Below are 23,532 nucleotides of genomic sequence, written 5' to 3' on the forward strand. Positions count from 1 at the left end.
TCATATGGTATCTAAGGATTACTGCTCCTAATTAAATTTTGGTTTTCATTTGTAGTCACCATGTCCATATTTTAATTGGTTTTTCATTTCTCCCTGTGGTCACAAATATTCGTGCATACAAACCTTGATGAGGATGATGTTTAGAAAAAAAAATTCAGACTGATCCTCATAGTTAAGTATGTGAAGTATTCGTATTTTAAATAATTTTATTCATGAAGGTTTTGTTTTTTCTTTTATTTGCAGGTACTGTATTAATGTACTATATGGTGCATGAAAATTCAGATATTTTGTTGTGTTCTAACAATTTTTTTTTAACAGACATATTTTGTGTGCACCCATAAATAAGTTGCAAGTCCATTGCATCCCATGGATATATGCTTAAACATCATCATCCATACACCATGCAAAAGAGAGCTCTGAAGTAAATGTTTAAATAAACAACCATTTCCGGCTTCAGTTTAAATAAGATTGTCAAAATACCAAAGATATTAGTGAGCAAGGATGGATCTCATACAAATTAGTGAGTTGTTATTAATTAGAAATGAAATAATTTAATTGTGCATCTAATTAGGAGAAAGGATTTATGAGAAAGAATGTGTTTAACAAATACAAAATATGGAACTAAAATTCAGTTCTATTAAACAAAGGTTGACAATATTGGAATTATCAATATCAGGATCCCATGGTTTAAAAATCCAAGTTTCACCATGGTTTCAAACCTCCAGTTGTGCCAGTTGACACGGCCGATCAACACATGAGAAGCTCAATACCCTGATGCACAAGTGAGCAAGTCTTAGTAAATTTAATTAGGAGATACAATTTATGAGAGAGAATCTGCCAAAATGCAAAATATGGAATTGAAATCCAGTTATATTATACCAAGGTTGTCAATATGGGGATATCAATATCTAGACCTACGGTTTAAAAAAATCTATCCACCATGATTTCATATCTCAAATTGCATCGGTTGACACCCCTGAAAATTTTCATTACCTGTGCCAACAAGCACCAATACTTGATGCAGAAGCAAACAAGTCCATCTGCAGTTCCACCTTTGTCAAGAGCCTTCCCCTAGGTCACAAGCTTCACCCAAGCTTTCCGCCTGCGACGCAAGCTTGACATGACCTTCTCCTTTGTCGTGAAACTTTATTGGAGCATTGAATTCTTGCAAACTCCACTTGAGCTTTTGCATTCATCACAAGCCTTCCACCACCATCAAGAGTCTTCTACAAGGACTCCGCTTTGTCACAAGCGTTTTCCGGGCTCTACTCAAGCCGTGATCTTCTTCCACAACCCTCTACTCAAGCCAGAGTGTTTTATATGACTCAATTTTGAGTGGCCAGCTCCCTTAGTGACCTAAAAGATTCAAGCAAGCTTCATCCTAGAAGCAATCAAAATTTACCTAACTGGAACATTATGGTATCAAAACCACATTGTTCCAATCAAGATCGAAACTCCAAAATGAATTAAGATTTTAAACTTTGGTATCAACTATGTCGGATTAATAACCCAATGAAATCAAAATTATTGGGCAAAAATAATAAAAAAGTGAAAAAGTATATAACTTGATATAAACAAAAAAAAAAAGAAAATGATGCTAAATCATAATAAAGATTATATTGTATCCCAAGAAATAATAAAATATCAGTGTAAACAATAAATAGTGAGATTAATTATTAGAATAGTCATATGAATAGTAAGATTAATTAATTAAAGTAGTTATATTATCAATATTTCATATTGTTGTTATTATTAGGTTAATAAAATAATGTTATATAAGTAACAGATGACATTGTATTATTGTAAATTTAACATGCATCTTTAGATTATTGATAGATAATACATTATATTTTACCAATATAGAATTAATAACTAAAAAATATTATTAAATGCTATCATATTTATCAATATGAAGTTATTAAACAATATTAAATATTCAAGATATGTCTCTCCTATATGCCTTTGCTAGTGTTCAAACTAATATCAGAAAAGAGCTGCCTATATTAGTTGAGTTTACAAAAACCAAATTTTCCAACCTATTCATTTATAATTTGACGAACTTTCAATCAATTTAATCTATGTTCTAATGGAGTTAACTCATTCATTTCTACATAATTTCTTCCAAGCTATACTTTCTTTGAAATTTGCCATCAATCTATATAAGTGATTTTGAGAAAGATCAAGTCAGCCTTTACATTACTCGGTCAATTCATATTGGCATCTGTGAATTTTGACAATTGTGCTATATACTTGAAGAATTGATTCATTGGCGACCTTAGCAAATCATTGCTCCTAGAAGAAAACCAAGTTACTAGAAACTAAATTAGTTTTCCCTACCACTTCAAACTAACAATGAGCTAGAAAACATTAAATGTTAGATTAAATTAAGAAAATGCTAATGTATAATAAATTAGAAATATCTAAACATTCAAAGGGTGAAAAAGAAAGGGCATACCTCTACCATTGTGTACCTATCCGTGTTAATATGTAGTATTCAAATGGCAACAGGAATTTTAAATGCAGTCCACTTAAAGACATTAGAAATAATCAATAGGTTGGATGAGACATATTTGTTGGAACCAATTTCTAGTGAGACAAAGAAAAGCAGACCTGAGGACAAAATATGAGTGTAGACTTCATCAAAGTCGTTTACTTCTACACAGTGTCTGCGGGTAGCAGAGTACTAACTGCCAATCACCTTAGCAGCATGAGACATGCAAAAACAATAATCTAACTGTTAAATTTCCATCCTTATCCAGTATCAAGGGAATTAGCATTTTCAAATCAGCATTATCCTGATTTAAGAAACATATATTGGTTTAGCTATTGATGATTCACTTTCAATGCAATTCTTCACAGATAGAATCAATATAGGTTCACATGCCATGAAAGTTTAGATACCTATACCTAAATCATAGTATTTGCCACTTAAATTTCTCAGCTTTCCAACATAGACAGGGAGTCTATATGAGTTAATCCTGATAATTCAAATGAAAAAATAATTTTTTATTTTTCAGCTAGAGTAGAGTAGTGTTTATAATTTTTATAGAAAAACAGACATCTGAATATCCCACTAGGAAATATACAACATACCTGATACTAGAATAATATAAATTTATTCACTTAATTTTAATTTCATAGCTAGAAATAAAAATCACATAAAAGTGATAAAAGGCATAGAAATTTCTTTTCCATCTGAGAATGACAGAAGAATAAATGGTTCAAAATCTGAGAAAAGTTACTTCCCTGTAGAAAGTTTGGCAATGCACCATTGCACACCTCGTGTAATTCATCCAATTCTCCTCAAATGCACCATAAAAAAAATGTTAGAATGGAGATTGTAAGAGAAACAAGTCATAGATTCCCACCACTTGAAAATGTATACAACTATGGCAAGTATGATAAAAACATTGTACCATGAACAATGATGATACAGAAAAGCTACTACGAGCATCTGTTCAGTGCTCAACATTGCCACTAATCAAACACTTCCTGGGGCATGTACTAAACGTGTCAGATAAAACTTCCAATGAAAATTATCTAGAGACATAACCTTCCTTTAGGTCATAATTGGTGCCAAAGATGCCTAGAGTCCACTTATACAGACTAGTTGTTGTATAACTTATTTTATTTATTCAAAGAACTATCAATGACTTTATGGTCGCATGAATGAAACTAAGTTGCAAGATTTCACTAGTGTGAATTTTGATTTCAAAAAAACTTTTGATTTAAAATTTTAAATCCAGGTAATAAGAAAGAGTATTAATGTTTCCATTTACCAGATGTTTCTAAACTAGAAGCATAAGCTACCAACAAACATTCCCTATATCTATAACGAAGTCAAGACTCTGAACAGAATCAAAGATCAAATGTTTGATACTAAGATTAGTTTCAAATATCAACTAAATCCCCTTTCATCACACATGTATCGAAGGCAAAAGGTCTGAAATAGTTGCAAACAGAAATAGAAGCACCAAAACTGATATACCCCATGAGAATAAGATGGAAATCTTGACACACTGATTGAAGTGCAAAGGCATGACAATTCCAATATCATCATAGGCCTATGGAAGCAAAGCTTAGAAGCCTCCAACTTTGGCCCTGGAAGATGGATAATAAGTGTCAATTCTGTCCACAAGATGGAACTATAATCAAGTCAATCAAATGGATTTGTCACATAGAAGGGCCAAACAAAGCAAAAAAGCTTCACATGATCATGAGATCACGCATCAACAACAAATCATGCGACAATGAGCATGACCAATTAATTATTACAAGAGATTTACATCGTGTTTTTTGATAATATCTGCCCCCTATAAAATTCAGTAAAGATATGCAAGTCATAGTTCCTTGTATGCTCATCAGAAATGATTGAAATCAATTCCTCAATAAAATAAAATTTTCAATTTCTCCACATTGACATTTTGGCTGCCATATAGAGTCATCAAATTGAGTGCGACAAACATAGGCATTGATTTTTCACTATTGGAGCAAAGCAGTTGATTTTGAATCTAAATTATATTTATAAGAACAAACCCGCAATAGAAAACCTGATAAATATATACACTTGAGGTACTACATATATCTATTACAACACTTGTTCAGTTGGATGGAATATCAAGGAAATGAGGTAAGAAGATAACTAAAGAAAAAACAATAAAAGATAGTGTGAAAAAGCTTCGGTCAGTGCATACTTCTTATTGCTAACTGAGAGTAATACAACAGGATTATGCCACAAAAGGTGAGCCCACTTGCAATAACAAGGTAAATAGAATTCTTTGTAGTTTTGATTCACCTTTGTACATGACAAAAATTATCAGAAAAATACTCAAGTAATTGGTAACTCCTCCAAAACTAAGCACGTCTTTTAGTCAACTATGATGATATGTAGCCATGTCAGAATTTATCAATTTCTTTAGCTCCATTAAGTGTTCATCATTTGATATGTTTAACATAAGACGAAGGTTTGTCAACACTGCTTCTCGTTCCCAACTTACCGGACCAGAAACATACATTGCGGTTAAAGTGGACCGATATGCAGCCAACTCCAGCAGATGAATTTCTGATTGCAGGTCTGCCATATTAGAAGGAGATGAATCTCTTTCGTAACCGCAGGAAGTTTCAGCACGATTAGTTTGGCTATACACTTCTTCATTGTCCTGCAATGACCCACATGGACTGCTGTCAACACTACAACTGCCAACAGAGGATGAAATACTTTCAGCATCACTATTGACTGAACTCAATATATACTTCTGTTCATCTGAATGTGGAACAATCCTCCCTGATTCAATTCTAGAAGAACAAGTTCTGCTATTTAAGAAACAATCCATGTATTTTTCACCAAACAGTCTTCCACTTGTAGTATCATCTACCTTTGCTGTACGTTTTAATGGATTCACAGTAATTCTCTGGCAACTGCCATCTTTTCCAATTGCTATCTTCTTTTTTCTTCCTCCATTCCATGAGTTAGCAGAAATAGATATATCAAGTGTCCTTTTCTTCATTATTCTTGGTAAAACCATTGGAAAATTGTTACACTTAGAATAATTCTCCAGCTTCTCATGTGACTGAAGTATACGGCAACCTGACTTCCCTCCTCTAACTGAGCTGCTCAGTCTTCTATCATTTTGTTTTCCGGAATCCTAATGGTAACAAAAGAACACTTCAAGTTGTCAGAATATGTGAACCCAGATACTTAGAGAGAATAAAAGCCATACTTGTAGTTACGAAATAAAAATAACAAAAGATTAAAAATACCAAAAATGAGTCAGTATAAATATGTAAAAATGCTAAGAAATCAATAATCATTTATACTGATTTAAGAATAACTTTGTGGCATAAAACAGCACATCATGTTACCTTATGAATCACCATACACTGGTTGTCATGCCAAGACAATTGTTTCCTCATGAAAGATTTGTGGACTCGTAATTCCTTGAACGATTCAAGGAGCATCAAAGAATAGTTATTCTGGTCAATAGTAGTCCGAACTTCAGCAAGCTTCCAAGAGTTCTTGTCAAAGACCTCAACAACATCACCAATTCTCAACTCTTTAAGGTCATCTGACGGTGGAGGGCATCGTCTAATGGCTTTTCTTGACACTCTATGCACTGCCACACTGCTATCTGTTGGATACCCATCATACCTCACAGAATATGTATGCCCATCACCAGATATGATTTCGGCACTCTGCCAAGAGCCAGAAGGAACCCCCCTCCTGTTCCAAACCTCCACCTTATTACCCTTCTTGAATCTCATCATAGAACTTTGAATTCCTAAACCAATAAGAAATGAGAGTTAGAACTTGTTTCCGTCGGTAGATAAATTAGAGGATGCATACACGGATTGATGGGTGGATGAATAAAATGATGGACGACTGGAGAGAATGGACAAAAATAATCAACAAGGGCGAACGTAACCAGAAAGTAGCAGAAAACCATAAAATACAACCTGACGGACCCCAGCGATCGATATTCTGATGCAATGGAAAATATCCAAACATTTGACAGATTAAACACTGTTCCAATAAGATCGCTAAGAAATCAAAGCCAAAGGACTTGGTCTCTAAAAAAAAAAAAAAAAATCAAATTTTGATTCTTTACTAAAGTTAGAAATTAAGAAAACTAGTCTGATTCCCCCAAAAAAACTTCGGAAAACAGTGAATGCCAAAACCCCAATTAAATCAAGTTTACAAAAACAAAAATGAACCAAACATTTCTGGTAAGACAGAAGAAACAAAAAAAAAGAAGAAGCAAACATCCGAATCAAAGTAAACAAGCAGAACCTGACAACCTGATTCAACTAAACGCCAACAGCTCAATATCAATAACAGAAAGAAAAAACAACAGATTACCGAGTTATAAACACAAATCAAAGACAAAACTATGATCGCTTGCCGATGATAACTAATCAATCCATCCGACAAAAGGTAACTTACTTTTCAAGGACGAGAAAGCAAACGACGGATCAAATTTCTATTTGTTCCGAGACGATAACTCTTCCTCTCTCTCTCCGTCTCTCCGCTGGCTTAGAAGACAAATTAACGGGGAATTTGGCCACCTATAAAATATAAATGGAACCGGGGCGACCTATAAAATTCCGTTTTTTGCGTGCGTCTCGAGTCCGGCCTTGGCCAACCGGTCTCGACCGGTTAAGGGTATTAAACCACGTCAAACCCCAAAAAATATAAACTAGATATTAATTAAATAACTATACAAATACATATATTCTAAATTTTTATTTTTTAATTTTGATACAATTAAATTTTAACTATGTATATTATAATTATTCCACTTTTGCCATGATTTTTTAATTATTTTTAAAATATAATTATGCGTTTAAGAAAAAAATAAGTCATTTAAAAAATTTATAATGTTAGACCATTTCCCAAAACAATGATTAGTTATATATGCTTGTATTTTAATGGCTAGAGAGGATTAAAGATGAATTTTTTTTCTATTATTTTTTTATCGATAAATATGAGTAAATAATTCATTTATATATATATATATATATATTTTTTTTCATATTTTGTGGGCCGGCCTATCTATAGTGTCGCAGATTCCTTGTAGGACTACTGAACTGGGCCGGGCCGCTGACCTCGCCGTCGTTTGGTTTGTTTTAATACTTCACGACGATTTCACGGCGATAGATTTGCTCACTCGCTCGCTCATGGCGGCATCCGCTTCGACGCCGGCCTTGGCAGTTAGGGTTTCACCGGCTTCCCTCTGCTGCAGAGAAACTAGCAGGGCGCAACACCTCGTGAGCGTCTCCTTCTCGTTCGTCTCCTCGGCGTCTCGTCTCCCCCGCTCGTCCCTCCGCCTCGTCCCCTTCGCTCGGCCAAGGCGAAGGAGTAGCTCTGCTTCCATCAGAAGAGAAGAAGGTCCTCCCAGGCAAAAGGCACTCATTATCACCTTTACTCTATTTCCAGAATCCCCAGCTCTTATCATATTTTTATTAAGATTTTTCAAGTCATTTGGTCTTCTTATGCTTGGGCACAACAGGTTCCGTTCCCCTGGATAAAAGAATTTTTTTCCCCTCGAAAATTCTCAGCTTTAAGTAATGAAATAGTGTATGACATATTTCTCTTCGACTAATAGTTCTAATGGAATTTATTTCATACATGAATATGTGTCCTGCTTTATATTGTGCCTATGTTGGATTGCTAATGAATTGTGTATCATAGGCTATGTGAGTTAGTTATATTATATGCTTGAAGTTACGCCTTGCCCTGTGTTAATAATGCGTCTGATTTATTAGATAGGTGTGTGACCATTACCAACAACTTATTGATATCCAGATAGGCACGAGAAGAACCCATTTAGTAATGAATCTGGTGAGTCTTCATTTTTTAGGTATCCCTACTTCCCTCTTTTAGACTAAATTAGTGTTGTTTGTGGTATCACGGTTTCTTGTGGCAAGAAGACATTCTTTTCATCTCCTCAAGTCTTCACTTAAAGATGAGAGATGTAGGTTTATCTTTATAGTTCTCACAACTTTTAATCATAAATCAGTAAATCACTCAGGCATCAGCTGATAAAGAGATATATACATAGTTCTCCGAACATATCTTCATTGTCTCAAAGACTAGATGCCACACTTTGACTCCTGAGTCTGTGAATTTCTTGTTGTTTTTTAATTCTACATTGGGGTTTATAATGAAAAGGGAGATGTTTAAACTGTATAAAATGAACATTGCCTAAGATATGAGAAGAAATATCATTCATTTAGAAAGGAGAAGTAAACTTATTGATATTCTATACATAGTTGATTTCATTCCCTAGCAATGGCTATTCAATTCCTTGCCTTATCTTCTCCTTGAACCAAACACGCCATTAATTTGATGTGTGTTCTTCTGTGGGAAAAAGTTTGGTGGAGTATTTCATTATATCAATACATGATTTAATATGTAGGAAGTGACATTAATTAACAAAGACTTGAATTACAATTTCAATTTCTTATTTTGTAGCTTGTCCACTTTTGTGTGCCAGATCAAATATGGAGTCTGACCAAAATTATAGTTGAAAAAGAACGTAGGTTGAGTTTGCTTTAGAAAAGATTTGAGTTTTCCCACAAAAAATATAAAATTTTAAAAATAAAACAATGTGTGACCATAGGTTTTTCAGTTCCTTAAGAAATAAAATTTAGTATTTGTAAAGAGGATGATTGACCATTTTCAGAAACACGAAAATATTCTTCATTGTTTTTATTGTACACTTTATTGGGTTCTTTTGCTAAAAATTCCATCCCTAATTTGAGATATACAAATTGAGTTTCCAAAATGCTGAAGAATAAAAAAAAATTATGTAGGAAAATAGAAAATATTTTATGAAACCCACAACACTTTCTCAGCAGCTTCACATTTGGTTCTTCATTTTATTTTTGTCAAATCATCATGTTAAAAGATTCAAATTTGCAAACTAAATGAGTGCTGTAGTGAAATGGCCATTGTTATGGGAAGCAGTCTCTTGCTGCTTTGTTAACAGAACATGGCAATGTCAGAAGCAAGTCAAGTATGCTCCTGCAAAATTGAACTTTTTCATCAATTTTAACATCTTAGAAGATGTTCAATCAAAGTTTTCCTTGGTTCCCTGTATAAATTCAGTTAGATTATACTATTGTTTGTTTGATGCATTTTTTCTCTTTGCAGATTTTTTTCCTAGTGTTTTAATATCTTATGTTTCATTAAAAAAAAAAAAAAAAAAAAAAAGAGAGGATAGATTGGATAAGAAATGAAAATATTAGAGAGAAATTCAGAGTTGCATGAGGGCAAATTTTGAGAGACGCATTTAAGATGGTATGAACATATATTAGACGATCAATAAATGTTCTAGTTAAGCGATACGAAATTATGACAAATATGCACATTAAAAGAGAAAGAGGTATACCAAAAAAGACTTTGTTAGCAACAATAAAACAAGATAAAAATTATTTAAATATAGATGATGATATAGTAGGGGATAGAAACTGGGTTGTTGTTGTTTAATATCTTATGTTTCATTCTGATGATGCTATTAATTTTCCGATTTGTATGGATGATGCTGGAAAGCAATGTCGTGCCTAGTGTTTTCAGCTATGATTTTATGTATGCATGAGCAAGTGTTGTATCTTTCCAGCATATTATGATGAAAGTATGTTATTCACAGACAAGAATGCCAAATAGTGAGGAAGATGGAGATAATATTGATGAAGATGCTTTGGAGGCCCTTTTTGCCCAACTTGAGGAAGATCTAAAAAATGATAACCTCTTGAGTGATGATTTTGATGATGATGATGATATTACTGAAGAAGATATGGCAATGTTAGAACAAGAGTTGGAGGAAGCGTTTGGTGATGTAGAGGAAAATGAAATTTCTGGAATTTCACCAGGTTCTGAAAGCTTGGATAGTGAGGAGGATGATGGCGAAGAAAGGCAGCCAAAACTTAAGAATTGGCAGATTCGGAGATTGGCTCGTGCTTTAAAGATTGGTAGACGAAAAACTAGTGTAAGTACCTCATTGAGACTATGACCATATGTACTGTACAAAAATTGTGTGATTATAACCCATTAGTGATGTTCTGAGTTGTAGATGGTCATTCCTATTTTTATGCGGTGTTCTCTTTGCAGATTAAGAATCTTGCTGCAGAGCTTGGTCTAGAAAGAGCGTTTGTTCTTGAATTGCTTCGTGATCCACCTCCAAATATTTTACTCCTGTCTGCTTCTTTACCTGATGAGACCATACAAACATTTGACTCTTCAAGCAGGTCACCTTATGACATCCGTCAAACACTTGAACCTGAAAGTGAGCCGATGGAATCTCCTCTTACAACATCAGTTGATGTTAAAAGCAAGCCTGAAAAGGATCTCCCTGTCCATGTCATGCAGAAAAGGTGGTTAATGCAAAAGAGGTTGAAGAAAGTTCATATTGAAACGCTTGAAAGAGTTTACTCACGAACAAAACGCCCTACTGTAAGTTTTTCCTTCACAAAAGGACATTCAACACTTGCAACCTTAAGTATTTTGTGTTGAAAGTTCTGATGGTTTGGAATGTGAGATAACTTATTGTCTCAGCTGATGAAAATAATTAGCAAAGAACCAACTATTTTGAGTCTCCAGCTTGGGCACAGCTTGACCAATAAGACATGTCTTTCTATTTCAGATATAATGCTGCTATATTGTTTCACTACTAAGCATGAGTTATATACAGGAATGCACACTACAATAATAATCAATCGTCAATTGTTTCTATGCTATGATGCAGAATGCGATGATTAGCAGCATTGTACATGTAACAAACCTTCCATGGAAGAGAGTATCAAAGTGGTTTGAAGACAAGAGACTTGAGGATGGAGTACCTATTCAGCGTGTTCCTTACCGCCGCTCTTCATATGAGTCGATCTCTACTAATTGATCTGAAGATTTGTTTATGGTAAAAAGAAAATACTTTTTTCTGGGTTGCACTTCAATGCTTATCCTCGTGGTTTGAAAGCATAGATTCCCTGAATCTTCCCAAAGGCTATGAACTGGCTCAAGTTGATTAACCTTCACATGCTTTCATTAGATTTGCTTGTAATATCTTTTGCATATCAACAAAGCTTGCTTCAAATTTCTCTTAGTACATATTTGGTTTCATCTAATCTGAATGACGATATTAATTGGTCTCGAGGGTTTATATGGACGGCGTTGTAAAGATATTCAAGTGGCTGATCTGCTCCACTTTTTATATAATCAATGAGTTGTTCAGACACAGCATGTGAACATTGGCTTGCATGGTTCTTTCTGTTTGCTTATTCCCAGCTCATGTTTGGTTTCTGAATTATGACTGCTTATTTAAACCATTATTGTGATGCAGCTAAAATCTGCTTCTGAGATGGAGGAATGAGTTGGTCGACAGCTTCTTAAGGTTGGATAATGTGGCAGTCAACATAGGGGAAGGTAGTTGGATGCTTAACATAAGTCATCCCGATAAAATCCTTCTGATGTTTAAATTAGATTTATGGTAAAAAAAAATGGAAGAAAAGGAGAAAGGTGGAAGAGTAGTTCAACTGTTCTAATAGTCATTATAGTTTATGATGTGGACTAATATCCCGCCAAAAGGTAAAAATTATGGGCAAGCTATTGGCATGCAGGCCTGCGAGAGAAACTAAGAGAGATCGACACAGAGGATTTGATCCGTTGAACCATTTAGAGGTGTCGACTTTTAGCGAGAAGTTGGCTCGAAATGCCACTTCCGGTTCGACTATCTCAACAGGATTATCCTCTTGTTAAGTCACACACTAGTATTCCAAACCAACGTGAATGACCACAATATCAATAATCAATTGAGACTCCCTCCCGTTTACCAAAAATGGACGATATTTTTCTGACTTTAATGTGACAATTGACATTAATGATTTTTTCTTTGTTTCTTCCTTTTTTTTCGTTGGGGTTTTCCCACTCCTTTTTCGCTCCATTCTCACTCATGCGATTTTCTTCAACTACTCTAATAATTTAATGGCAATAATGATGATAACAGATGAGCCTTCTTTAATTCAAAAAATAATGTAATACATTATTTATAATTGTATTAACGAAGAAGAACAAAGAATTTTATAAATTAGGTGGGTGAATTCGTGCTAACTCTTATCAATTTAAGAATGAGGAGGGAATACTAAAGGTTATTAATAATTATAAAAGTTGTTTATTTAACAAGCCTAAAAAGTATTTTATTTATCGCTTTTGTTTGACTTGCAATCCATAAGTATAGTGAGAATTTTTCAAGGAAAAAAAGTAATATTTTAGGCAAGGCAAAAATACAATAATTGAAACAAAATATAGGTAAAAGGTAAGTAAAATTTAAGTAAAGATTTTGTACAATTAAAATCAACCTTAAAGGGGATGAATAGCATTAAGAATTTAAAAATTAAGCATATAGTAATTAAATGTTGGCTCAAGTTGATATAATTGATTAGATCATAACTAACTTAACTTTAATCTTAGTTATATATCAAAATTCTAAGTTAAATGTTGTGTACCTAACAATAATAGATTTTAAATAAAATTTTGTAAAAAGATTTTATCAAAATTTTTAACAAACTTTAAGCAAGGATTATAGACAAAGTTTAAAAAGTTCGAATAAGCAAAAAGGTTCCTTGGATAAATTACCATTATAATTAATATTAATGATTTATAAAATAAAATGCTTGGTTGACACATCTACACCTACCTAATGTGTCAATGTATAACAGACGAAACTAAACTATATATCTAATTGTAGATGCATCTTAAAAAATTGTATTTTGGAACCTTCAAGTATCTATAAATCAAATAAGAAATTATTTCATAAAATAAAAAAAAATCCTCAATAGTTTCTTAAAATGCCCTCAATATTTTATATTTATTATTAAAATTATCTTTAGTATTTTCTTCTAACTATCTAAAATGCCTCCGCCTAATATAGGAGTCATCTGATTGATAATTTGAAAAAGGATACAATAAAATTAAAATATTATTAAATCTTAAAAGATAAAGGCAATTACCGAATAATTAAAAGACGTATTTAACGTTTAAATTTGCGAAGAAGGTATTTATTTCACATTTTATCCTTTCCATGTCGATTACAATGCGGTATTTAAAGAACATCACCAATAGTGTGTGATTTCAAAGATCATGTCATTATGGCATTGATTTTTAGTGTTAATTTTTAAAATGCCACAGTAATATTATTTTTCCTATAAAGTTCAATATCACTGATGCATTGGATATGTTCTTTAAATCCAAGACCATAGTCATGGACGGGAGAGATAACTGCAGAAAAAGAATTTCTTAATTTTATCAATTACAATTATTTTGACTATTCTCCTCCAAAAATAATTAAATGCAGAAAAATAAATCATCACGTGGCACACTCTCTCGCTCCAATCTCATCCCTAAACCTTCTTCTATATATATAAATTATTCACGATAACAGATCAACAAATATCAAACCGCCGATAGATCTTGCAGAAACAGCCAGTTTGTGTATATTTAGGAGAGAAGGAAAGAGTGAATCGGACGGAGAAGATGGCGGATCAGTTGCAACGATCGGCGACGACGTTTAGGAGGTCCGGCTCGTCGGGGCTGGTGTGGGATGAGAGGTTAATCTTCTCCGACCACCCGGACCCCGACAAGGAGGAGGCCGAGGTCGCCGGAGAGCTCCGCCACTCGAGAAGCGTCGGCTCCACCGGAATGATGGCCTCCAGCCGCAGCGCCGGCGGCGGCTCCCGCCAGGCGCTGCCCTTTCGCGCCGCCGTCGTGCAGCCAGCTACGGATCCGCCGTCGCCGGAGCTCCCTCGCTGCTGCGGATTCTTCACCAAGCGAAGATCCGCAAAGATCTCCAGGAGGCGCTGACGCAGAAAGTCTCCACACGTCTGGCAAATTGAGATCGAAATTCAAACGCTGAATATTATTATTACAAAGCTCCATCATTTTTCTCCTCTTCTGTTTTTTTTTTCCATTCGGATTCAATTATGTTGAATCTTAGCTTGTTTTTGTTTGGCTCATCTCTTGTGTTGGTAAACACTGAATTCAACAGCTCGTTCTTTTGTCGTTTGTGTTGATGTGTAGGCATGTGCGCTGCTCGATGGTCATTGAATTCGTTTGACCATATCGCTGCCGGCCATGAACGACTAGTGTATTATTATTGATTGATTGATTGTTCATAATCAGTGTGCAGTGCCGTCCAATGATCTTGACCAACACTGCAAGTTTTAAGATCAAAACTTGAAAGCAAACCTACCTTCGGAGTCGATCTTTGGTTCTTTCTCCCACTGCCAAGTTTCATTCCTCCATTACTGAAGGCATGCATGTTTTGTCTATAACTGCATAGCAGTCAGAATAAGGAAGAGTTTGATTCTCTTTCCAATGCTAACGCTTACCATTCACAAGGGGGACAGAAATAAACAAAGGTAACTTATTATGAGTTGATGATTAAAGAAGAAGGATTAGATGATGCACTATCAAAAAAAAAAAAAATACAATACAAGATTTTCGACGGAATTATTGGTTGGTATTATGTCAAAATTAACAAATGCCGATAGAATATTGACGGATAAATAAGTGTCAGTAGAAGATTTGTTAGAACTGTTTTTCCGACGGAATATGAGGTTCCGTCGTTAATATATAATGATGAAATTTTATTTTCGTCGGAAATAACATCAGAAATACTGTTTGAACAATCGGTAATTTACCAACGAATTGAAAATACAATTATTTCCGTCGATAATTACAGCAAAAACTAGTTTGCGTTTACCGACGGAAACTCATTTTCTGTCAAAATTTATCGACGGAAATTCATATTCCGTCAGTATTTATCGACAGAAAATGGGTTTCCTCCTAACTTTGTGCATCAAAACTCTATAGTCAAATTCGGTGTGAACTTTTATAGTTTTATATGATCTTAGACACCAAGATCACAGTTAGGGATGACAATGGGTCGGATTCGGGTCGGATTCTATATCCTCCGTACTCATACCCATCGGGTATAGGATATCCGATGGGTATACCCATACCCATTAAAGGACCGGATATATTCTATACGTATAATTTTTCTTCTTTCTATCGAACTATTATGATTCAACCAAAACATATTAAAATTAACATCCTATTAAATATATATATATATAATCAAGAAAAATATATTAAACATCTATATAGTTTCCTACTAATATCAACAAAAAATAGTAAGTTGATTTTAGAAAAAGAAAATTTTCTTTAATATAGGTATATATATTATTTAATCGGGTATTCGGATCGGGTATCGGGTATTGATAGTCCCTCCATACCCTCCTTCATTCGGGTCAGATGTCGGATCCTCCATCGAGTTTGGATAAAATTACCATCCCTAATCACTGGGTAATCAAATTTCTGAAAACATTTCTTTTAACTATCAGAATCAAGGGCATAATCAAGTCCAAGAAACTAATCTAAACGTGTAAAATGAGCAGCCAAAGATTATCTTGAAAGGACTTGAGTTTTCTCTTAACCGTATGAATTCTAGGAACGAAAAAATAACTCGAATTGAGAAAATATAAGACATAATCTAGTTTTTGTTAGTGTAGTCGACTTCTAGGGTTTCGATGTTTGACAATATACCTAAGTATGGTCAATTTGACCAAGGGTTAATCCAAACATGACTTGATGTTTAGAAAAAAATAGTCTAGTCAGGACTAGATGACTAGTAAGGAGAAGTCCTAACCAGAGGTTAAGTAAAGTAGAAGTCCTTGTGAGTGAATCTAGACCCTAGTGAATGAAGCTAGGTAGTGGATGGAAGTCTTGATGAGTGAAGCCATATCCTAGTGAGTGAAGCTAGATAGTGGATGGAAGTCCTAGTGAGTGAAGTCAGACCCTAGCGAGTGAAGGTAGGTAGTGGAAGTCCTGGTAAGTGAAGCCAGACCCTAGTGAGTGAAGCTAGGTAGTGGAAGTCCTGGTGAGTGAAGCTGGACCCTAGTGAGTAAAGCTAGGTGATGGAAGTCATGGTGAGTGAAGGCGGGCCCTAGCGAGTGAAGCTTGGTTGAGGAAGTCCTGGTGAGTGAAGTTAGGCCCTAGCGAGTGAAGCTAGGAGGAGGAAGTCCTGGTGAGTGAAGCTGGACAATGGAAGTCCTAGTGAGTGAAGTTAGACAACCCTAAAGGGAGATAACCTTAGGTTATAATTGAATTCTGTTAACACTGTTTTACCTTACCATTTTATCTATTGTGCTAACTCAGTGTTACAGGGAAGTTCAGCTAGGTTGATGGGCTGACCGGATAGCTAGCACGAAGTCCAGACATGTCGACGGGTTAACAGTGTTAGGATGTATACTAAAAGCCTAGCTTTTGTATAAACATTTATAAGAATCACATTAGTCAAATGCCTACATTTATGCTAAGTGTAGTTGTCCGTTTAATTTATATTGTAGATAACATAGTGTGAGAAGACACACAGAAGTTCATGTTATCAGTTCCTTATAAATTATAAACAGTTGTTCACAACCAAGATGGAATGAGACAAACCATTGGAGTGGTTGTACTGTAATTAAGTATTAGTTTATCTTGACTAATAAATTACAATAGTACACTATGAGTGTATTGAGCAGGACCATTTGAGGTAGTTTCTTTTTATACTGACTATATGAAAGAACAAAACCTCTGTTATTATGGAAGTGTGTACTTAATATGATATAATAACAAGCACATATACTTAATATTTATTTCTTTAATTTATCAAAGGGTGCGACTTAGTTAGTTAAATCAATAGGCCCGATAAGTTGGGAAATGATATTATTTATATGGTGTGTTGTTGATTATAGAATGAAACTGTGTCCTAGTAATCTAGGTTGATGATGTCCCCTTGAGGAGCTCATAAGGATTGTCATGTAAACCCTGCAGGTGGACTTAGTCCGATATAACAATAAGGTTGAGTGGTACTACTTTTGGAGCTAGATATTAATTAAGTGAGTTGTCAGTAACTCATTTAATTAGTGGACATTCAATATCTTAAACACAGGGAGATTAACGCACTCATGATAAGAATGAGCCCATATAGTAATATGTGATTGGTGCGGTAGTGCAATAATAACTCTTTAGTGGTATGAGTTATTATTGATGAACTCGAGTTGGGTGTTCGGGGCGAATACGGGAAGCTCAAGCTCAACGGGAGACCAAAGACAATTCCTCCTCTCGATCCCTATTGTATCCTCTTATTTATAAAGTCTTATATCCACCAAAAACCCAACTTCTTACCCACCTCTTGGTGCCTGGCCAAGCCTAGCTTGGAGCCCAAGCTAAGGCTGGCCAAACCAAACCAAGATGGGAGCCAAGTTGTGGCCGGCCCTAGCTTGGAGCCCAAGCAAGTGTGGCCGACCACATTAACATTAAAAGGAGTTTTTAAATTTTAAATTTTTCCTTATGTGGAAGCCATAAAAGAAAGTTTTTAAAATTTTAAATCTTTCCTTTTATAACTTTTTTACAAAGGATTAAGAGAAAGGTTTGATATCTTTCCTTATTTATAGTTAAAAGAAATACTTTAATTTTTGATAAAATTTTCCTTTTTTTGTAACCATCCACATGTTTTAAAGAAAGATTTTAATTTATAAAATTTTCCTTTTATAACCAACCATGAAGGGATTTAAAAGAGAAATTTTATTTTAAATTTTTCTTATCGGAAATAAATGAGGAAGTTTTAATTTCATGTTTAAAACTTTCCTTGTTTGGATTAAAAGGGGTGCCCGGCCACAAGAAGAAAAGGAAGTTTTTTTTTTTTTATTATTTTAAAACTTTCCTTTTTAGTTATTGGCATAGAAAATAAGGAAGTTTTAATTATGTTTAAAACTTTCCTTATTTGTCAAGACCAAGGAATATAAAAGAGGAGGGAGTGTCTCACCCAATAACACATCTATTATTCCTCCTCTCTTATTCCTTGTAGTCGGCCCTTCCTCTTCCCTTATTCTTCTTTGGTGGCCGGCGGCATCATCTCTTGGAGCTTATTTGGTGGCCGGATTTTGCTTGAAGAAAAAGAGGAGAAAGGAGGCATTGTTTCCTAACATCCCTTGGAGATTGGTTGGTGGTCGAAACTCATCATCCTTTGGAGGTTGTTGGTGGCCGAAACTTGGAAGCAAGAAGAGAAGGCTTGGGTGGATTTCATCTTGGTAGATCATCGCTCACACGACATCCAAGAGAAAGAGAGGAATACAATAGAAGATCAAGAGGTCTATAAGCTGTAAAAGGTATAACTAGTTATTAGTTTCTGCATCATAACTAGTTCATCTTTTGTATAGATCTTGAAAAACCAAACACAAGAGGTTATCGGTTTAAGTTATCATTTTTGTTATCGATTTTATGTTTTAGATTTCATGTTTCGATATTTTGTTTCTATTGAGGCCTCTATAGTTAAACCTAGTTTACTATAAGAAGTTAAATATCCAATTTCTTTGTGAGGCTTTGTCTAGGAAGTGGTGGATGATCTCATACCCAAGAAGGTCTAGTGTCTCACCATATTTAACCTGGAAGCCGATCTTTGAAATAGATATTTGATAACTTCAGTAATATGCTTTAACTTAGGAAGATCATGTTGGAACCCCAAGGAGTTTTGATGTGATCAAATAAGTTAAGTTAGGTCTTGCTTGTTTTAAACCCTTGTGTCTAAGTGTGCAGGAGCTTAGGAGCACAGGAAGTCGAGCAGAAAACACGGCTAACGAGAAGGATGACACGGGAGAGAGCCGACGGGTTCAGTGCGTTCGAGGAACGAGGTGACCGCGGAAGAGTACACCGGTGGACGAGAAGAACGTACGCGACATTCGAGGGACGAGAAACCGGGGAGGAAGGCTGCTCGAGGAGAAGGCTGGAACTTGGGTTCTGGTGAGCCCTATTCCTGATGGCCAAGATCACCCAAGCTAGCGGAGCCGGAACACAAGACCCGAACTGAGATGAGCTGAATCAGAGCAGTGGAACCGGACCACAAAAAGTCAACTGGGTTGACTTAAGTGGTCCGGGCGCCCGGAAGTGGATTTTGACTAGATCGAGTTTTGACTCGATCTGAACGTTAGGGGATAAAATTTTATCCCCCTCAGGGCGCCTCGACCAGTGCTATAAATATAGCACTGATTAGCACAGATCATTTAACTCACTTGTAATCAGTTTCTTAGTGCTTAACTCTTTTGTCTGTGCTCTCAACGCTGTAAAGAGGCTACTCTGCCCAAAGGAGATCGTCAGATAGTGCACTGTATTCGTCTTGAATTAGCAATCTTCTGATTGTAAACCAAGTAAATCTCTTGTGTCTGATTTCTTTAATTAGTCTCTTCTTTTTATTATTACAAGTGTCTGTTAATTAGTCGATATATCCGAGAAATGTTAGATTTTTATTTCAGGGCAATTCACCCCTCCCCTCTTGCCGGCCTCCAAAGGGACCAATAAGTGGTATCAGAGCAAGGCGCTTCAGGAGGACTAACCACCGATTGAAGCATCGAGATGGCCGGACCAAGCATTGTTCCACCAAAATTCGAGGGAAACTTCGCACACTGGAAGCGTCGTATGGAGGTATTCCTAAAAACTGATTTCAAAATTCGGTTAATTATAAAGTATGGTTTTGTAGCTCCGACGGATCAAGATGGAGAAGAAAAAGAAGAGAGCCATTGGACAAAGAAGGAGCAGAATGATTCCGTAGCAAACAACCATGCAGAATATCACCTGCTGAGTGTGTTGCCTCCTCAAGAAGTCAACCACATCGGAAGCTACTCGTCGGCCAAAGAACTCTGGGAGAAGTTCCTAGAACTCCACGAAGGTACGTCCGAAGCGAAGCTCGCCAGAAGAGACATCCTTCAAAACAGATTGATAAACATCCGTCTGGAAAAAGGTGAGAAGGTAGCCGATCTACACGCGAAGGTAAAGGAATTGATTACTGGTCTCGAGAACCTCGGTGAAACGGTAACAAACCGGGACACCATACGCTACGCACTCAATGCGTTTCCCAGAACTCTAGAATGTACATCAATCGTCGACGCTTACTATATTTCAAAAGACTTGGAGGTAAGTACTTTAGAAGAATTGTTCTCTACTCTTGAATTACATGAAACCAGATGTGCAGGGATAACAAAGGAATCAAGCCAGATGATCGCACTGAACGCAACCAAAAAGGATGAACCCGAGTCAGATTTAAAAGAGGATCAGGAAGCATATATGGTAAGAAACTTTAAAAAGTTTTTTAGATCTAATAAATTTAAAGAAATGCAGAATAAAAAGAATCCAAGAAATACAAGAAGGATGCGTTGCTACCAGTGTAAAAAAGGACATTTAAAAGAAGACTGCCCAGAACTAAAGAAGGACAAAGTCAAGATACCCAAGAAGCACAAGAATCTAAAAGCAACTTGGGACGATAGTTCATCATCTGAGTCCGAGATTCAAGAATATGCCGGGATAGCACTAATGGCAAGTTATGAAGGGCAAAGTACATCAGAACCCAGGATCGATGAAGGGGGAGCGACTTCAGATGAAAGCAGCGAAGCAGGGGGAGATTCAGGCTTCAAGTCTAATATGGTAAGTGAGGTATGTCTCTTACCTCCTGATCAACTTTACTTTGGTATTAAGGCTATGGCAAAATCCATGTATAAATTAGAAAATAAAAATACCAAATTAAAAAATGAAATTTTAGAAACCAAAAGAATTTTGGCAAAATCATATCTAATAGAGGATTTTGATAAATTGAAACTTGAGAATGAGAAATTAAAAGAAGAAATAGAAAATTTGAAAAAGTCTATCTGTTCAAATATTTATGCCTTTAAAAATTATAGAGGACTAAACTGGTACTATAGGTTTCATCAAAATCAAATTAGAAAAATAACAAAAGCCTATGTACCTAGGAAATACTTGTTTAACCCTGTAGGTAGGAACCTCTATTGGGTTCCGAAAACATGTTTAACTTGAATTTAAAATTAAACTTAGCATTTTCAGTGAGAAAGTTAAATAGATAATTTCTTTATGAGGCTTTGTCTAAGGAAGTGATTGTTACTCCAATAACCAAGAAGGCCTAGTGTCTCGCCACGACCTGGAAGCCAAAATATTGGAATAAAATATTTAATTAACTTTCTGATAAAATATTAAGATTGAAATTTAATAATACTTTAAAAAATTTTAAACATTTTTTTAAATATATTTTTTTATGAGAATTTTTTTTCTTGCACAAAATTTTCACTTAGAAAATATTTTTAAATCTTACTTAGAATTTTTTTTCCTTTCACTTAAAATTATTGGGAAATTCTCAAATATTCTTAAAAATTTGTTTACTTAGAAAATTTTACTTCTTAGAAAAATTCAATACTTAGGTTATTTTTCTCCGTTGGACAAAAACTTTAGATTTAACTCAAAAAAAATTATTTTACTGTTTAGAACCTTTTTGCTCGAATATTTTTCTATCTTTTAAGTTAATGATCCTGTCTGAGAAGCTGATCGTGAAGGAGATTCGAAAGAAGGAAACCCACCGTACTGATGAAGAATAATGCCGGTAGAACCTCGACCCGAGAAACCCAAAGCGGATCGGAAGAAAACCAGAGTCACCGAAGGAAATCTGATAAGTAGGAAGAAATCCCTGTTCAGATAGGAGAAAGTCGAACTCCCAAGCTCCCGAGGCTCCCTGCGCACAAGAGACCAACCAACACTATCGTCAGTGACCTAAGACCGGGGTGGGAATCCCTTGCTAGGCCCTCCGATGCTTAAGTCAGTGATCCCTCTTGATGTCAAGGAAGGAACAATAAAGAAGATGAACAGTAGCCCCCAAAATTAGGGTTGTGAAAGTACACAATGATGTGAACTCACCTAGCCAACGGAGAGGATTCCCCCTTTTATACCACTTCATGTAACCTCCGTAGCCATGAAGTGGACCCCGGTTTGTTAGAGTTCGTTATGAGATGACGTCAGCTGCGCCCTTGCGGAAGATAATTTTTAAGGAATCTTTTTTGTACCCCAGATGTACCTTCTTTGTCGTTTAGCACCTGCAAGACAAGCTGAAAGCATATTTCCCGCCAAAATATATATTCTCTATCATGAATTATTCTATTCGATATATTCATGTATGATTCTTCGTCATGTGACTTCTATTTGTATCTTTGTTGTGTCAAAAAATAATATTTTTTCAACATGTTTCTAAGGTATTCATTGAAGGAGCTGTGTGGGTTCTTTGCTCGAAAGAACCCTCTTGACCGATATTGGTCTATTTTTGCTCTGGAGTATGTATCGGTCGTTATTGGCTTACCTTCATACGGCAGACATGTATCGACCGATATTGGCCTACCTTCGTTCGACAGGCATGTATCGACCGATATTGGCATACCTTTATTCCGAAAGTATGTCTCGGCCGTTATTGGCCTACCTTCATACGGCAAGCATGTATCGATCGATATTGGCCTACCTTCGTTCGGCAGGCATGTATCGACCGATATTGGCCTACCTTCGTTCGGCAGGCATGTATCAGCCGATATTGGTCTATCTTTGTTCTGGAGTATGTATCGGTCGTTATTGGCTTACATTCATATGGCAAGCATGTATCGACCGATATTGGTTTACCTTTGTTCTGAAGGTATGTCTCGACCAATATTGACTTACCTTCATACGGCCGGCATGTATCGACCGATATTGGCCTACCTTCGTTCGGCAGGCATGTATCGACCGATATTGGTCTATCTTTGCTCTGGAGTATGTATCAGTCGTTATTGGCTTACCTTCATATGGCAAGCATGTATTGACCGATATTGGTTTACCTTTGTTCTGAAGGTATGTCCCGACCAATATTGACTTACCTTCATACGGCAGGCATGTATCGACCGATATTGGCCTACCTTCGTTCGGCAGGCATGTATCGGCCGATATTGGTCTATCTTTGCTCTGGAGTATGTATCGGTCGTTATTGGCTTACCTTCATACGGCAGGCATGTATCGACCGATATTAGCCTACCTTCGTTCGGAAGGCATGTATCGACCGATATTGGTCTATCTTTGTTCTGAAAGTATGTTTCGGCCGTTATTGGCCTACCTCCTTTGACTCTTTCTTCCTTTTCTTTCCTCATCTG

At 35.8% G+C, this 23,532-nt stretch overlaps 3 protein-coding genes across 16 annotated transcripts; 2 read left to right on the top strand and 1 right to left on the bottom strand.

Moving 5' to 3' along the window:
• Positions 1–508: 508 nt before the first annotated feature.
• LOC121987674 lies at positions 509–7,073 on the bottom strand. Of its 13 annotated transcripts, XM_042541470.1 has the most exons (7): positions 6,941–7,073; positions 5,863–6,278; positions 5,242–5,645; positions 5,014–5,159; positions 3,989–4,101; positions 994–3,299; positions 509–771 (listed from the first exon to the last, which is right to left on the bottom strand). In XM_042541470.1, exons 2-4 carry the CDS (start codon positions 6,262–6,264, stop codon positions 5,021–5,023), a joined length of 945 nt encoding a protein of 314 aa, XP_042397404.1. In that variant the 5' UTR covers positions 6,265–6,278; positions 6,941–7,073; the 3' UTR covers positions 509–771; positions 994–3,299; positions 3,989–4,101; positions 5,014–5,020. The 13 variants fall into 13 exon arrangements, with proteins under 13 accessions (XP_042397404.1, XP_042397418.1, XP_042397412.1 ...); XM_042541484.1 differs by having other exon boundaries at positions 994–4,101; positions 4,998–5,159; positions 5,376–5,645; XM_042541478.1 differs by having other exon boundaries at positions 994–4,101; positions 4,998–5,159; positions 5,254–5,645.
• Positions 7,074–7,631: 558 nt separating this feature from the next.
• Positions 7,632–12,002, top strand: LOC121987765 (protein OVEREXPRESSOR OF CATIONIC PEROXIDASE 3-like). Of its 2 annotated transcripts, XM_042541506.1 has the most exons (5): positions 7,632–7,902; positions 10,149–10,487; positions 10,610–10,951; positions 11,244–11,411; positions 11,835–12,002. In XM_042541506.1, exons 1-4 carry the CDS (start codon positions 7,675–7,677, stop codon positions 11,391–11,393), a joined length of 1,059 nt encoding a protein of 352 aa, XP_042397440.1. In that variant the 5' UTR covers positions 7,632–7,674; the 3' UTR covers positions 11,394–11,411; positions 11,835–12,002. The 2 variants fall into 2 exon arrangements, with proteins under 2 accessions (XP_042397440.1, XP_042397432.1); XM_042541498.1 differs by lacking the exon at positions 11,835–12,002 and having other exon boundaries at positions 7,633–7,902; positions 11,244–11,731.
• A 1,886-nt stretch (positions 12,003–13,888) lies between these two features.
• Positions 13,889–14,613, top strand: LOC122016040 (MAPK kinase substrate protein At1g80180-like). Its single transcript, XM_042573225.1, has one exon. It carries the CDS (start codon positions 14,024–14,026, stop codon positions 14,348–14,350), a length of 327 nt encoding a protein of 108 aa, XP_042429159.1. The 5' UTR covers positions 13,889–14,023; the 3' UTR covers positions 14,351–14,613.
• Positions 14,614–23,532: the final 8,919 nt, after the last annotated feature.

Source organism: Zingiber officinale, chromosome 1B, assembly GCF_018446385.1.
Source record: "Zingiber officinale cultivar Zhangliang chromosome 1B, Zo_v1.1, whole genome shotgun sequence".
NCBI lineage: Eukaryota > Viridiplantae > Streptophyta > Magnoliopsida > Zingiberales > Zingiberaceae > Zingiber > Zingiber officinale.

Excerpts from the sequence above, each read along its gene's own strand:
- LOC122016040 (XM_042573225.1), top strand. The coding sequence starts at position 14,024 with ATGGCGGATCAGTTGCAACGATCGGCGACGACGTTTAGGAGGTCCGGC.
- LOC121987674 (XM_042541425.1), bottom strand. The coding sequence starts at position 6,264 with ATGATGAGATTCAAGAAGGGTAATAAGGTGGAGGTTTGGAACAGGAGG. Across the intron at positions 5,646-5,862 it reads AGTGTATGGTGATTCATAAG|GATTCCGGAAAACAAAATGA; the intron begins GTAACATGATGT and ends TGTTACCATTAG. Across the intron at positions 4,102-4,997 it reads CAATGTATGTTTCTGGTCCG|GGCCAAAGTTGGAGGCTTCT; the intron begins GTAAGTTGGGAA and ends TCCATCTTCCAG.
- LOC121987765 (XM_042541506.1), top strand. The coding sequence starts at position 7,675 with ATGGCGGCATCCGCTTCGACGCCGGCCTTGGCAGTTAGGGTTTCACCG. Across the intron at positions 7,903-10,148 it reads AAGGTCCTCCCAGGCAAAAG|ACAAGAATGCCAAATAGTGA; the intron begins GCACTCATTATC and ends TGTTATTCACAG. Across the intron at positions 10,952-11,243 it reads CACGAACAAAACGCCCTACT|AATGCGATGATTAGCAGCAT; the intron begins GTAAGTTTTTCC and ends GCTATGATGCAG.